The sequence below is a fragment of the Chlorocebus sabaeus genome, chromosome 4, assembly GCF_047675955.1.
Source record: "Chlorocebus sabaeus isolate Y175 chromosome 4, mChlSab1.0.hap1, whole genome shotgun sequence".
NCBI classification, from domain to species: domain Eukaryota; kingdom Metazoa; phylum Chordata; class Mammalia; order Primates; family Cercopithecidae; genus Chlorocebus; species Chlorocebus sabaeus.
In genome coordinates, this window is record NC_132907.1 from 30,585,751 (window position 1) to 30,602,864 (window position 17,114).

The following is a 17,114-nucleotide window of genomic DNA, read 5'->3' on the forward strand; positions in this document are numbered from 1 at the left end:
TTTTATTAATAGCACATAATTACCACATGCTCCAATTTTCTATAAACACAGAAATTCGGTAATTAGCTTTAGAATTATGTTACAATCTGAAAGTAGAACCACAATGGCTATAAATGCCATTGTGTGTTACATTTCTAAAAATAAAAAAAAATAAAATGTTCATTATGTTGTCAGTGACTCAACCTCATACACACAGAACACTCAGTGGAATTGCCCAGTATTCATTCAGCTGCTTAGTGCCAGCTCTGGGGACATTAGTAGCAAAGGGCACAGATATCAGTGTAAAGGCAAATAAACAAGAGGCTTATCTTTCTGCCTCACAGAATGTCACTTTTAGCATCTAGGTGGGACATGGTATTTATTATAATAATATTATTATTACTCCTTTTTCCTAAATAAAATAAGATCACTGTAGAGTCTCTTCTTTTCAAGAAAGAAACTGCCTCTCTAGAAGTGAGCTACTGAAGTTAAGAAAGTGCATTGACTTGCTTTGACCATTGAGGGGCCATCAGCCACCTTATGGAGAGAAAGAGAAGGGGGCCCTGGGAGAAGCCCTTTGTGAACTGGACAGAATGCTCAGCCCCCAAATGGCAGCTAAGCAGGCTGTTCCATATACCTGAAACCCGAGACTTTACTGGAGGCATCTTTGTGTAATTTTGGATTTTCTCCCTTAAACAAGTGAGAATTTTGGGCACCAGCCCAGTAGGTGAACTGTGACAGCATGTAGACTTTCTCCCCTCCAAGGCAGCACACTGTTCTCATTTTCCACAGAGATGCAATGTGTTGGAGTGGGAGAAGAGAGGCCTGGGAGCCTGTGCCTACTGTGGGTGCTGCTAGTGTTCTTCTGCAGCATTTGGACTGCTTACCCTCTCTTGTCTTCGTTTTCTTGTCTGCAGATTAGGCAGTCTCCAGGGTCCCTGCCAGCACTATGCTCCTCTGGCAGACCAAAGAAAGCTCTGTTTCTGAATCTGAACTAGAAAACCTCATCTCTCTGTGGCCCCTAAGAACATTAACGGGAGGAGGATTGGCAGTCTATTCAGGGTAACTTCCCACTTACCTTTCAGTGTTCTCAATGTCTGTGGAAACCTGCCAGGAATGTTGCTGACTATCTACGGGGGATGATGAGGAGTCTTCTAGGGCAGGTGTTTCAGCACTCTCCTCAATTTTGCAATCCAAACTCTTGGTTCCCCCGCCAGGTTCCTTTCCTAAGGGAGGGAGGGTGTTGGTAAAGATAAGAGAAATAAGAAATCATAAATGCAGGCTCTATATGCAGGATATCAGTGCAAAGGTTGGCTATGCTTTGAGTCAAATGTTCCATTAACCCTAATAGCTTTCTGAGTAATAAAATAATTAGATATATACATGTATGAGTGTGTGTGTTTGTGTGTATAGCATGTTTTCACAACATTCCGGGAAAGACAGCTTGAGGTCAATGGAACCTAAAGATCAAGATAAAATTAAAGCCCCTGTCTTTGATAGAGGATTGGTGTCTTATAACGCATTCTTAGTGAATTAGATTAAGTTAGCTCAGGAGGGGGGATTTAGCTTGTGAAACCTACTGCCTTTTGGTGCAGGTAAAAGGACTGGGAGCAGGTGACACCCAGCAGAAAGAATGAGAGCTCCTGCTGTTTTCTCTGATTCTAGACACTGGCCCTCTCAGCATGCAGCAGGGATCATGCAGCTGCCTTCCAATTCCTTGGCTCTCCAGCCTCCTCCAACACATCCTTCTATGAGGAGAGATCCCGACTTTGATCCAGACTTACACCACTAAGACCATAAAGCGTCATCAACTCAAATGTGAACACCATGTACTAGGTAGCCATCCACAGCAATGCACTGCCTACCCACTAAGACTTGTCTTTACCATGATTGATCTCAAGTGAATAAATCAGTACTTTCTGGAAACAAATCTCCAAACTGGTTCAGTCATAAATTTATATGAAATTAAACGGGAGGTTATGTTGTACGGCCTAGGCATAATCTCTTAATGTCTTTTATTCTTTCTTAAAAATTTGTGCCTCCACAGGGGGGTATCCTGGTACCATGGAAATGATCAATGAGGCCTGAGAACTGGGTTTTAAACCTGGCTTAGTCATTTGTTCATTCATTCACTCACTCATTCATTCATTTATTTACAAGTATATCTTGAGTGTCAGCTACCAGCAAAGGGATTGCTGCTAGAGATATGGAGGTGAAAGAAAGCTCCAGCATTGTAAGTCTTATGGAGCTTACAGTGCTGGAGTTAAACAATAAAAACATTATACAAATAATCACAAAGCTGTTGTATAACATTATGTAGTCTGGAAAAAAGGGTAGCTATTATATACAGTGTTTTTGCCCCCTTTATCCAGTTTTATTTTTATCATGTAGATATAACTCCAGACTAGTTAAGTGATTGTTACAGCCCATATCATTGCATATTCATAAGGTAGTGGCTATATCACCTTACCTTTTAGCTCAGTTTCCCTTATCCTGCTGTAATTGCTTTGCATTAACAAGAAAACTAATAAAAAAACAAAACCTACAAACTTGTGAAGAGGATGCCTGCTCATGATAAAATCTAACAGGAAGTTTTTTCCTTGGATTCCTGCTGGAGGGAAGTAGCAAAAATCTCATCCCTGAAGTTTCTAACCCATGTGGTAACAACACAAGGAGAAAGAGCGAAGCAATTTAATTGGTTGTATGCCTTTCACCAACCTACAGTAGAAATCGACCTCTGAACATTCAGCCAGAGCACATGCACACATTTACTGATGAGAAACTTTGATCCTTTCCTGTGTACTTTATGCACATTGATCCTGGGTGATGGGACTTGCCTGAGGAATTGTTTTTCCAATTTTATGGTATGCTCTTGGGGGGAAATTAATTAAGCACATAATTTAGCACATTACCATTTCACAGTTGGAGGGCATTGACCTCTTAAAAGCATTTGCATTTTGCCTCTTGGCGGAGTGCGGCAAGTGCAGTCAGTCTACCAGCCATGTATCTCTAGGCAGGGTCAGCCTTAGGATGTGAGTCTGAGCAGGGGTAGCTGAGATGAGGGGAAGCGGCAAAATGAGGACTCCTGCAAACCGTCTTCTGCTTTTCAAAACCTGAAGGCTTCTGTTACACTCCTGTGTATTGGAAATGCCTTGGTGAATGGAGTATGGTTTGGGCATCAAAGAGGAGGAGGGGAAGAAGATTCACCAGAATTCTCTGGTTTATGGGCTTTGTCTAGCTTTGGGGCCATATTATTCCCTGTCCTGAGGTCCAGACCATAGAGCCTGAAGCTTTTATTCCAATGAGGAAAAGGGAGGACACCAGGAAATGTGATGTTCCTTGTTGGAGTCCTCTCTCCACCTCCCTCATATTACACCTTTTACATGTAAAGCCGTAAATGGAATCTAGTTGACAACACCTTTGATTATACTTAATACCTGTGATTATTCTGCTACTTACAAGACAAATGCCCTTCCATAACTTTTTCAAAGTAAAACATCATTTTAAAGATTTCAAAGATCCTGAAACAGCCCTATGGGCTTGTAAAGGCAGGTAATAACCTTCTTTTCCTATTTTTGGTGACTTAGGTCTAACTCTGCTAATGTAGCTGAACCAGAATGGAAACCATGAATGTTGGCCCTCACTTTAGGGCTTTCTGTCAGCTTACAAAATCCCTGCGGAAGTTTGATATAGTATCTTCTTTAGCTAACATGTCTTAAAAGACAGAAAAGATCAATATGAATTTAAGGGGTTTTCAATTCCAGAATGTATGTGGTGTCAAGTTTACTCTGCAAGTGAATTATAATTGCTCTCATTTACCTATAGTACCGACTTTATACTAGGATTCTTCTCCATGACATGACATGTTGCCTTCTTAGAAAAGTCCACTATCAGAAATGATCTCATCTCCAAACTTCATAGGTAAACTCTGTAAGGCCAATAATTTTATCTGTTTTCTTCAATTCTATAAGCCTACTACCGAAGACCAAGGCTTACGCATAGTAGTATCTCAATAGATATACAGCATTAAAAAATGTAATTATACTATATATGTTGTTATACAACTTACTTTGCTACTGTAGTCAGGCTTAGAGATATTTTCCTGTTAGTGCATTTTAATTTATGGAATGCTTTCTAATGGATGGGCAGTATTCCATAATAAGGCATCTAGGTTGTAATTGTTCTCTTTTTCCACAATATGTCAATATTTATGTAAAACAGATCCTTTGAGGCAGAATATTGAGATAAAGTATATGTAAGCACATTTTAAAATTTAATATATATTGCCAAATTGGCCTCTGAAAAGGCTATGCTAATTTATACTTTACGTCCACCAGTGGTAAACCAGGGGGCCCATTTCCCCACCCCTTTCCTAGCACTTCATATTATCAACATTTAATTTTTGCTAATCTCATTGCCCTTTTGTTTTTATTTTTCATTTCCTTTATTACTACTGAGGTTAAACTTCTTTTCTTTTTTTTGTTTTCTACTTTCTTTTTTAAAAAACTTTTAACTTCAGGGGTATAGGTGCAGGTTTGTTACGCAGGTACGCATTTATTTTCCTATTTTATTGACCACTTGTGTTTCTTCCTTACATTTTCTATTTGTATCATTTGCCCATTTAAACAATGGGTTGACTTTCTTATTGATTTGTAGGGGTTCTCTTCATAGAATGGATACTGAACATTTGCTATACATACTGCTTATATCTTTTACTCTATTATGTCTTTGAATTTTGTTTGTAATGTATTTTGTCAAAAGTTAAATTTGTGTAGTCAAAGCTGTTCATCTTTTATGTCTTTTGGTATTATGCCTTGCCTATATTTTCTTCTAATACTTGCACAGTTTTGAAATATTCAGTTCTAAAATTTACTTTTGTATATGGTATGATATAATAATCTAAATTTTTAGCTCAAATGAAGGGCAATTGCCCCAACAGCATCTAGTGACTTTTCTATTGACTTTGCTCTTTCTAATATATTAAGTTTCCCACATAAATGTGGGTTTATTTCTGGATATACTATTTTATTTTACATTTATTTGTTTATCCTGTGGCAATTCCATGATATTTTAATTATTATGTTTTTAGTATTCAGTACAGAAATTTCTCCTTCATTATACTTTTTCCACTGACATTTTTGAATTTTGAAATTTTTGAATCCACTGCAAATGAAACTATAAATTACTATCAAGTAAGACTTTGACCTTTATTAAAGTGTGAATCATTGATTACTTTTTAAGTGTTGTCTAGGTTTAATGGTTTATTTAAAATGATTTCTCTTTTTATGTTAATTTTGATAATTCATTTGTCCTAGAAAATAATCCACTGAATACATTTTTAATAGTATAAAGTTGAATGCAGTTTTCTCTTGGAACTGTTTCATACCCTAATGCTGTTTATTTATGGCTCCTGATTTCTTTGTATACCACTTTTTCTTGGATTTCAAACATATCTTCCTCTTTTTTGAATTCAGTTTTCATTTTTGGGAGCATATCTTTGACTAATTGTTTCAGAGGAGATCTGTGGAATGCTAAATTCATTAGTTTTTACATGACCACAAATACATTTTCTTCTCTCTCTCTCTCTCTCTCTCCCTCCCTCTTGGTGCTTACACTTAGATTCTAATTGGCTGGCTATATAAATTCATGTTCAAACTAAGTTTTTCTAATAACTGGTAGGACTCTGTTCTCTTCTCTTTTATCTGTACCTAGGGATGTGCCAATGTTTTTAAACTTTGATTAAATATGATTCAATATAATTTGATTCTATACTATTATTTAATGTATCGTCTATATTTAAATTTCCCCAATGGTTTCAATAAATACTTTATCATTTCTCTTTAAATGAGGGATACATTTAAGGACTATGCACTGCATTTGCTTGTTGTGTTTTTTTAATTTTTCTTTTTTTTGAGACAGGGTCTCATTCTGTTGCCCAGGATAGAGTGCAGTGATGATAATAGCTCACTGCAGCCTTGAACTCCTGGGCTTATGTGACCCTCTCTCCTTAGCCTCCCAATAGCTGGGACTATAGGAATACAACACCATGCCTGGCTAATTTGTTTTTATTTTTTGTAGAGATGGGGTCTTACTATGTTGCCCAAACTGATCCTGACCTCAAGCACTTCTCCCACCTCAGCCTCCCAAAGTGCTGAATTACAGGCATAAACCACTGTGCATGGCCTGTCATGTTTCTTTATCTTCTTTTAATCTAGAACAGCATCCTTGCCTTTTTCATTTTTACTGTCATGAATATTTTTGAATGAAGAGTTCAGGTCAATTGTTTTATATAGTGTCCTTCCACTTGGATTTGTCTGATGGGTCCCACATGCCTAGATTCAGAATAAACATTTTTTGGCAAGAATATATAGGGGTGATACTGTGTCCTTAGTGCATCACACCAGAAAGAATGTGAGTCAGTTTGTTTTATTCATGATTCTAAGTATTATCAATTGTTTGTTTAATGTGGTTTCTGTCAGCTTGTACAAGGTGCATTGTAGATGCACCCCTTTTCCCCTCTGTAACTTTTTTTTTTTTTTTTTGAGACAGAGTCTGTCTCTGTTGCCCAGTCTGAAGTGCAATGTTGTGATCTCAGCTCACTGCAACCTCTGCGTCCCAGGTTCAAGCAATTCTTGTGTCTCACCCACCCGAGTAGCTGGGATTACAGGTGTGTAGCACCATGCCTGGAAAATTTTTTGTATTTGTGGGAGAAACATGGTTTGGCCATGTTGGCCATGCTGATCTGAACTCCTGGCCCTAAGTGATCCGCCCACCTTGGCCTTCCAAAGTGCTGGAATTATAGGTATGAGCCATCGTACCCATCCATCCCTCAGTAACTATTAAGTAATCTACCAAGTGATTCATTGAGATAGTCTAATATTTTAACTTTAGATATTTCTTTGTTTTTTTAGGGTTGTGGAATTGTTTTCTATTTTTCTTGATTATTGATTTCTCTCAATTCTCTCTGTTCTTTCAGAACTACTATTTTATATTGGAGTCTCTGGCTCAATCTTTCCCATTTTTTAAGTATTCTCCATACTCAAATGATCCTTTGGGCTGAATTCTGGGAGAATACCTTGACTTTGTCTTTCAGTTCACCATTTTAGGCTCTCAGTATTTCCATTATAATAATGTTAAGAACTGTGAAAGGTTTGAGATTTTACCTTACTTGCAAATTAGCCTATTGTAGTTTCATGGATACTGGAAGAAGACATGAGATTTCTCGGTCAGATACAAAGGTAGTTTATTACTCACAGAATAGCAGTAGCCAGAGGATTAGCATTTCTGCTGGTTTTTGAGTCCTAATTCCCACAGTGAGGAGCAAAAGTGCCAAACAGTACCTGCACACACAGTGGGCTGTGTGACAGGAGGGCAGAACCCTGAGCTCAGGGATTCTGTTTCTTTTATAAGCATGTCTGCCCTTTGCTGAAGAGGGAAACATTTTCATTGTACTGAATAGTAAGTATGCCTTGCTCTGGAAGAAACACTGTCTCTGTTTTCCAAGGCATTTCCTAAATAAACATCCTTGAGAAGATAGGGTAAAACAAAGGGCAGTCAGTGCCCCAGTTTGCAAGATGTGCAGAATGTGAGAGACGAGTGGAGAACTGTCTCCCAACACTAATTAACCCATCTATTTTTATTTGATTGATCACATTTTTACTTCCAACAAATCTGGCTGCTTCCTTTATGTTGCAGACAAAAATTGTTTTAAGAATATGCAGACTCATAAATCTCTTTGCATATATTGATCACATATATTTTAAATTTTTTATCACTTTTAAAATGTGTTCTTCAAGTATTAGTCATTTGTTGTATTTGGTATCTCCTTTTTACAGTGTTTGTTTTTCTTAAAAATCTTGTCATTCCTGAATGTCTATTCATATTTGTTTTTCAGGACCTCTGTCTGTCCGTTAATAACAGTGTCCTCCTTCTGGTGATGATGGAGAAGGGGCAGGGTGTGTGGCTGGACAATATGTGTCAAAAGGATTTCTTCTGGGTGTGAGGGTTTCCCATCTCCAGTGGATACCTGGGTACCCTGCCTGTTTTTGGCCCTGTGCCTGCTCTAAGTTTCCTGTTTACCACTCCTATTCCGGTGAGATATACTGAGCAATTTAGTCTTGAAAAAGCACTGTAGTCATGTGCTCACTGTCTTTTTCTTCTGCAGCTGTCCTTGTGGAGGCTCAGATTTATTTTATACTCTTTTCTGCTTTGCTGCCCAGTCCTGACCCTCACACAAGATGTCCTCCTGGGGCAAGCACTGATGGTCTATGCTGCTCAGTGTGGGGTAGCCCAACTTTTCCGTAATGCGATTTTGAACATGAAATTTCCTGACAGCAGTTCCAGCAATCTTTCCCATGATTTGTATTTGTTGACTCTGAGTTTGAAGAATCTCTGGAATTGATCTCATTTTCACAGAAAATTTCTCCTGCTTGAATTTCTTCTTGAGTTTCTTATCTGCTAGGGTTTCCTCTGTTTTATTTTCACCAGTCTAATCCCAATTGCTTTCTAGCTTTGACAGATTCCTCAGAATTTCTAGTTTGTTGAAGTCATCCTTCCTTGTTTTTCAAGGTTGTGGGAGGCTGTTTTGTGTTTGTCATTCTCTATTTTCTTTTCCTTTTACTATTAGAAATGACAGAGGTATGGCCAATGGACTCTGATCAGGCGTGATGTGTGCCTCTTCCAGACTGGCCCCTAAAAGTCCTCCTATAGGATCCCCCAGGTTTTCCTTGTTTCCCCCCTGACCATTTGATGAATGCAGAGAATGGAAACAGCAACACTACTCACTCTACCCAGCTCTGGCATTGGACTACGCCATCGGTGAATAATGAACTTTTATTGTCCTAATCCATTGAGATTTGGTGTTATCTCATACAGTAGTTACCCTACCCTGACAAATACAGGAACTAATATGGATTTATTCCTTTCATTACATGTTTTTCCATTATTTCAGTGGATTTTCACCAGGAAGGAAAATATACGCATAAGTTCAGCCCAACATCTCTGGACAAACTTTTCCTCTAATTATACTCTCTTTCTTTTGACAATAGACACAGAATTAAAGCAATTCATTCATTTATTCAGTAACCATTAATTGAAACTTTACTCTGCTTGAGGCACTCTGCTAAGTGCTAGGGATTCAAAGGTGAACATACTCATGGTGATCAAAGTCTAGAGAGGACAATAGGTAAGAAACCAGGCAATCAACTCTCAATGTAATGTGTGCCATTATTAGAGTCATGGAAATGCTTGAGGGACACATTAAGTGGGCATTGGCCTAGGCTTGGAGGGTCAGGAAAATATTTCTAAAGAAAGTTATGGCCTTCATAAGTTATCTATGTTATGACCCAAAGAAAGTATAGGGATGGGCCAAGTGAAAGGGATAGGGGTGGGGTGAGGTAGGATGGGTCATATGTCCAAGGCAGAGGAAAAAACTGGAAGGAACTTGCAAGCTGATGTTCCTCAAAGTAGTTCAAGATGATTGAAGTGGGTAGGGCAGGGTATAAGGGCAGGTGAGGTGGGGATTACTGGTGAGATATGAGACTGGAGAGGTTTTCAGGGTCAGTTCATAGATATTCTTCTGAGCCACATTAAGGAGTCAGCAGAGCCATCCAAACCTGGAAAGTGGCCAATTTGAGTTCTTCATCCCCAGCATCACCCCCTTTGACAGGTTGTCCTCAGAATTCAGTACTTGTTTTCACATATCAGGTGGGCTCCTTGCCCTCTTCCTGGAAAAGAGGTCAACATGTGCTTCCAAATGGTGACTTCAAGTCAATGTTTTGCTTTGCCCAAGGGAGTTGTTGTACATTTAAAATCATTTCTTATTATGAAATGAAAAACTCTGTCCTCTGAAAAATCAATTTCAGGCCTCAGCGAACAAATATTTGCTCAGGAGGGGATGGGGTAGGGGAGGAAGAGAACCCTTAGAGCACCTTAAAATCATACCATGCTGGTTACATCACTGTTTAGAACTAGGACATGAAAAACTTGGCCACTTTCCTTAGAGTCTTGAAAAGCTTTTAGCCTTCAGCTCCTTAGGGATTTCTATGTATTTTTAGCTTGTTTATGGATAATATAATAGGCATGTTTGAGGAAAATTTAAGGGAAACCACCCATGAAGCACATAACAAATTGAAAGGCTGGTTATTCTTATATTCGTGAGAAATTGCTGGTCATTCACGAGAAACAAAAACACATCTGACTGTGGGGCAGTCTCAAGGGTGCAATAGAGCACGCTCAGCTTTAGGAGTCCTCGGCACAGGCACCAGAGGAGTGGGCTGGGAGTCCTTTATCACACCCACTCTAGAGACCTCCTTCCTTCTCATCTCTTATTTCTCCCATCCTTTCTCCTCCACTCGTGTTTTCCCCATTCCTCTTTTCTTTCCCCCTTCCATTCCTTCTTGCTTTCCTGCCTGTCTTCAGTTTACCAGTGACAATGGGAGGCACTGCCATAGTATCTTTTTGGATGTCCTTAGTTTGGTCTCTATTGTCCAGTAAAGTCAATTTATCCATTTGAGTCAATGTCTCCAGGAATCAAAACAAAATAAACCAATCTTCTCTGGCATAATACTGTATCAGTGCCCTATCACTTCCTTGGTGGCAGGAGTAAATTTCCTACATCCTTTGTGCTCCTGACACATTACCTGCACACTATGCACAGAACAGGCTTGCAGGGCAGTTTTCATACTGACTGAATGTGAACAACAAAATGAACATGGCTTACATTGGATTCATGAATGCTTATGAATCCAAATAGTTATACTAACTCTCATGCATTTTCATAACTGCTAGGTGCTTTTTAACACCATGCACTGTGAAAAGGACTGGGGAAATGTAGGCTGTTTTTTAAATAATCCACTTTTACTCTCTTGTGTTTCTAAAAAGCATAGAATTTAAATAGAAATAAATTATATTAATTCAGTTAGTCACTTACCCATATGAAAAAGTAGTTTCAAAGGTTTTTCCACACTATGGTAAGAAGATATTCTTAGGGTCGTAAAACACAAGGCAAAAAATAATAATTATACCATACCCGGAGCTCCATTCTTCCTATGCACTGGGAGATAAACATTTTCCAATTCAGAAGAGATACAAAACTATCCCCTTCTCCTACTGCCCTTTGGCCTCCTCTGCGCTCCTTGTGGCACTGCTGTCCCATCATGGCCCCCAGAGTAGCAGCCTTCATGGTAGTGCCAAGTAGCTGTGTAAGAAGCACAGAGCCCCCTTGGAACACAGGAGGAGAGCAAACAATGGAAGATACATTCACAGGATATCCTTATGGGGCTCTGACTGCTCCCTTTCCATCCCCTAACACAGTGAGAGCAGCACAGTGCCTAAGATGTATTCACTCTGTAGTTAATTAATTCAGACCTTTCCATACTGGGTGTCATGGCTAACTCGTATGCCTTTTGGATCACAAAAATGTTTCATTTTATTTATTTACTTTTACTGTATATAATAGTTTCTTAGAATTAAACTTTTTCACCCATGGTAATATATTTTGTAAATAAGATGATATATGGAGTTAAAATTCTCTCCAGTCTTGAAAGTACCTCTCCGAACTGTTATTTTGGTAAGAAACTAAATACACAATGTGTTTTAGCTACTAAGCATGGTTTTGAAATATGCTCGCTAATCATTAAATAAGATAAAATTCAGCTAACTGTGCTACTATCCTTTATTTCTCCATTTGATATGTCCGCCTGCCCTTCTCCAATGTAGCTTAGTAAGAATGGTCTAGTGCAGTGGAACAACCACAAACTTCGTAGTGAGACAAATGTGCTATGTGGCCTCGGGCAACTTACCTCATTGAGCTTTGAGTTCCTCATGTGTAAAATGGGGAAAATATACTTGAGGATAAAATGAGATGATATGTATAATGCACCTGGTGAGTAGAAGGTACACAGTAAGTGGAAGCTATGATCATTGTTATTATTCTATTCTTCAGCCAACATCTACATTGACTAAAGGTGACAAATAATGTCCTACTCACTGGTATGTGAAGACCTGGAGATAGAGTAGAAGAAGGCTTTAGATTACCCTTGGGTTTCAGAAGTAAGTTATGTTTATATTCTTCAAATACTACATGCCTTTTCTGGTCATTTGTAACACGAATGTTCATGAAATTGTTTCCTTCTTGTCCTTCAAGTCTCAGATTAAATTTTATCTCCTTAGAGAACTTTGACCACTCCTTCCAAAGTAGACACCCAGTCACTTTCTATTACATCATCATCCATTCTATTTCAATTATTTTCATTGCACTTATTAGTATTTGGAACTTTTAGAAAAGTTGTTTATTTCTGTTCTTTCTTTCCCACTCCTCTCTTTCTTCTCCCTCCCCCTACCTCTGCTCTGTCTGTCTCTCTTTCTCCTCTCTCCCTTTGCCTTAGAATATATATTTCATAAGAAACAGAAACCTCTTCAGTCTTTCGCCCAGGCTGGAGTGCAGCGGCATCATCGTGGCTCACTGCAACCTCTGCCTCCTGGGCTCAAGAAGTTCTCCTGCCTCAGCATCCTGAGTAGCTGGGATTACAGGCACCGGCCACCATACCTGGCTAATTTTTGTATTTTTACTAGAGACAGGGGTTTCACCTTGTGAAACAGGTGAGACAGGCTGGTCTGGAACTCCTGATCTCAAGGGATCTGCCTGCCTTGGCCTCCTAAAGTACTATGATTACATGAGCCACTGCGCCTGGCCTACCTCTTCAGTCTTAATCATTGTAGTCTCTTACCACTCAGAACAGTGCCTTACATATGATAGATAATAAATATTTCTTCAAATAATGAATGCATGTTTCCACTTAGAATTTGAATCATGTCTAAGATTTATTCAGCTTTATTTCTTCTAATCCATTGTTCTATTTTAGTATCAATTGCCTCATTCCATTAGGAAATAAGGCAGCTATATTCTATTTCTGTCTTTATGTTGCTGGCTTCTTTTGTTGAAGTGTGGATCACCTCCTTTACATTTCTTAATATGATGCCGAATACATTGGAGTTTTTACTTCTCATATTTTCTTTGTCTTGAGTTCATCCTGTATTTTGCTGGAAGATGGTTCGTTAATTTCTCATTAGTGCATCTTGAGCTCTTAGCTCCCAGCAGATACTGAATTGAGATTTTTGAACTTTTAACATTTCTCTATTATTTCCCTTCTGTGATTACATCTCCTCTGCACATTTTTGTCTCTGTATTTACCATGGTAGCACATTTCAGGGGAAAGAACCCATCTTATCTTTGGGAGAGGGAGGGAGGATGGTATACCCTCAAAGGGCCTGGGGACAATTTTGCTGTAAGCTATGGCAGAGAGGACAAGCAGAGTCAAAGGGGACCACTGACAGAGCAAGGTAAAATGAGAACAAAGATAGAAAAGGCAGGTTCACATGTGGAGGGAAGCTGGACTGGAGTGTTCTGTCATCTCTGCTCTTTTCAGAATGGGGCTGTTGCCACAACTGATTGAATGGGGAAAAGAAAGCAAGAGAGAGGAAAACCATGGTCAAAATGGCAGGATCATTCAATTCCCTTAGAAACCTGCCTCCACTTTCTGCCAATGAAGTGAATGAAACCTGCAATCTCTTTTCATCTGGTGGCAGAAAACAGGCATCAATGGTCAATGTGATACATGGACTCAGTAATGGGAAAAGATTTCCTACCTAACTAACTGTGAAGAAGTGAGAACAACTATTTTTTCACCATAAACATAGAAATTAGACTTTGTCAAGTAATGCTTCAATCTACAACTTAAAGTGTTAGAATATGAAACTACAAGATGACTAAAATTATTCCCATCTGTCACCTTCTTAAAACAAACAAAGTTTTTCAGAACCACTTTCTACCTGATATAACTCAGTAGTGTTTATTATATGCAGATTTTACCTCACATTACTGTAATTTACTTTCATTTTGTTGGCCATAAAAAAAGAAAATCACTTTAGTAATGTTTTTCTTCATTTCTTTGGCAACAGGATCTTCTTGCAAAGTAAAAAAGATTTCCAAGTAGATTGTACCAATCAGACTTATGAGACAGCAAAAATTCAGAAGCATGGTGCATGAAATAAACATGAAAATCCATTGACGATTTTGCTAAGGACTAGAAAGATAGTTATAAGTTGCTTAATTGGGAGAGAAGGAAAATCTTCATTACTAAATTCAGGCTCACTGCAGGAGCTTTAAAGTTATTTGAGGCTTGTTTTTCCCAGAAAGAAACTATATTCTTAACCCTTGCAGTGACCTTGTGTGCCCCTTCTCTCCGAAGAGTAAACTCATGTCATGACTACTCAATACAGTAGTACAACTAAGTGAGATACACAATTCTATCTGAACTTCTGGTGGCAGCCAGGGAGGTGGATAGACATAAAAACAAATTAAATGTATAGATAAATGTGAAACAGTTTGGTTTCAGTATCTCATCCTAATAAAAAATTGACGAGAGACTCTCATATAGAGCCAAATTTAGTGACTCAGTTACAATCCCTTTTTTTTTCTTGATGGAAAAGAAATGCTGAAGAAGAGGGGAATGGCAAACTTTTAGTACTCACACAGAGGGAAAATAGTGTAGCTTGCATAATGGATTAAAATACCAGTTTTTGTTTTGCTTATATTTTGAGATGGGATCTTGCTGTGTCACCTAGGCTGGTGTGCAGTGGTGTGATCTTGGCTCGCTACAGTCTCTGTGTCCCACTTCAAGCAATCCTCCCACCTCAGCCTCCCAAGTAGCTGGGAGTATGGGTACGTACCACCACACCTGGCTAATTTTTGTATTTTTTGTAGAAACAGGGTCTCACCATGTTGCCCAGGCTGGTCTCAAATTCCTGGGCTCAAGTGATCCTCCTGCCTCAGCCCCCCAAAGTGCTAGGATTGCAGGTATGATCCACCACACCTGGCCTCCAGTTTCTATTATAGCATTAAAAGAAACAAACCAGATAGAGATTCTATGCAGAAAGAGATTTCAAGTGTTACAGATTAGAATGTGAGCCATAATTCCCCTAAAACTCTGGGGACTATTTTATTTCTCAAAGAAAGGCATTTAGTGAGGTCAGCCAGACAGACTCAATCCCTAGCCTGAGGCCACACCAGAGGTACCACTGTTTGGTTATGAGTGTATTATCTTGCAAAAACTAGTCTGCCATCTTAAATCTCAGTAAAAAGTCTTCTTTCCATTGGGAAAATGGTCGTTTTTGCTAAGATATGACATATAAAATTAAATAAATATATGTGTATTTATATTTTATATACCTATTTACATGGATTTATATTAGTTCTGGGAGAGGGAGACTAATTTCTTGATCCATGCTTTCTCCTGCTACCTCCACCACCTTGCCTGAAATTTGGAATCACCTACATCTCAATTCTTAATGCACTGCTTATTTTGAGTCTATACATATTTTTCCTTAATCATGCATCTTGACTCAGGGCCTTAAGTCATATTAGCATAGCCTTCCTCCCCATTCCTTCCCCATTTCCTGTTTTTATGAAGATGAAGCATTTGTCTGCCTTTCTCTCCAGTGGTAGTAAGTTTTCTCACTTCTTATTGGTAGTAAGGCTACCTGACTCCTTTCTGTCTACTTTTATGAGTAGGTGCTCCAAGCTTCAAGGGTTCCAAGATACATGTTATGTCTCTTAATTTGTCTGACTCTTCTGTTATAGTTTAATATTCTTGGGTTGTGGTCTATGGACCTATCTCTACCTCAACTCATTTCTGGGTATTCGTGGTCACTGGAACCAAGTATTCTTATTCTTTTAACCATGGCCTCCCAAAGAGTCATATACTTGTGTATTAACTAGAGGTTCCTGGGCAGACAGATTGCTCTACAGTTTCCAATGATATCAAAGAATGAACAAAATCTAGTGGCACCAGCTGACATTTTCTGTGCTATCTTGATGGTGGGAATATGAATTAGCACACAATACAAACAAGCCAGAAGTCTAAAGTATTAAGATAGTATTAATCCCTTAGGTGTAATAAAGATATTAATGGTGAGAAGAAATAGAAAGGATGTATCATACAAATATGTAACTAAAAAATTAAAAAATGATTTCTTTAATCACCCCATCCAAAAGTGGGCAAAGGATATGAATAGACATTTCTCAAAAGAGGACATTCATATAGCCAACAGACACATGAAAAAATGCTCATCATCACTGGCCATCAGAGAAATGCAAATCAAAACCACAATGAGATACCATCTCACACGAGTTAGAATGGCAATCATTCAAAAGTCAGGAAACAACAGGTGCTGGAGAGGATGTGGAGAAATAGGAACACTTTTACACTGTTGGTGGGATTGTAAACTAGTTCAACCATTATGGAAAACAGTATGGCGATTCCTCAAGGATCTAGAACTAGAAGTAGCATATGACCCAGCCATCCCATTACTGGGTATATACCCAAAGGATTATAAATCATGCTGCTATAAAGACACATGCACACGTATGTTTATTGTGGCACTATTCACAATAGCAAAGACTTGGAATCAACCCAAATGTCCATCAGTGACAGACTGGATTAAGAAAATGTGGCACATATACACCATGGAATACTATGCAGCCATAAAAAAGGATGAGTTTGTGTCCTTTGTAGGGACATGGATGCAGCTGGAAACCATCATTCTCAGCAAACTATCGCAAGAACAGAAAACCAAACACCGCATGTTCTCACTCATAGGTGGGAACTGAACAATGAGATCACTTGGACTCAGGAAGGGGAACATCACACACTGGGGCCTATCATGGGGAGGGGGGAGGGGGGAGGGATTGCACTGGGAGTTATACCTGATGTAAATGACGAGTTGATGAGTGCTGACGAGTTGATGGGTGCAGCACACCAACATGGCACAAGTATACATATGTAACAAACCTGCACGTTATGCACATGTACCCTAGAACTTAAAGTATAATAAAAAAAATAAAGTAATCATCCCTCCCCCAAAGCTAATATTTTATTTGTCCTTCCAGAAATTTTCAGGAAATTTGTCTAGTGTATATTTTCATGCATATGTTTGCTAGCACTTTATTTTCTCTGGTTTAATGATATTTTCTTTCATGCTTATTGCTAGTGACTTATCTCCACGTTCAATATTTTTCTTTTGTTTTGTTTTGTTTTGTTTTCTTTCCTTTTCTTTTTTTGAGATGGAGTCTTGCT

General features: G+C 38.7%; 1 protein-coding gene across 1 annotated transcript in view; it reads right to left on the bottom strand.

Moving 5' to 3' along the window:
• The window catches only part of RGS7BP (regulator of G protein signaling 7 binding protein), a 110,857-nt gene that overhangs the window by 16,102 nt on the left and 77,641 nt on the right, over positions 1-17,114 (bottom strand). Inside the window, exon 4 of the mRNA XM_007973809.3 lies at positions 1,058-1,205. Within this exon, the coding sequence (XP_007972000.1) occupies positions 1,058-1,205 (148 nt within the window). The remainder of the gene's footprint in view (positions 1-1,057; positions 1,206-17,114) is intronic.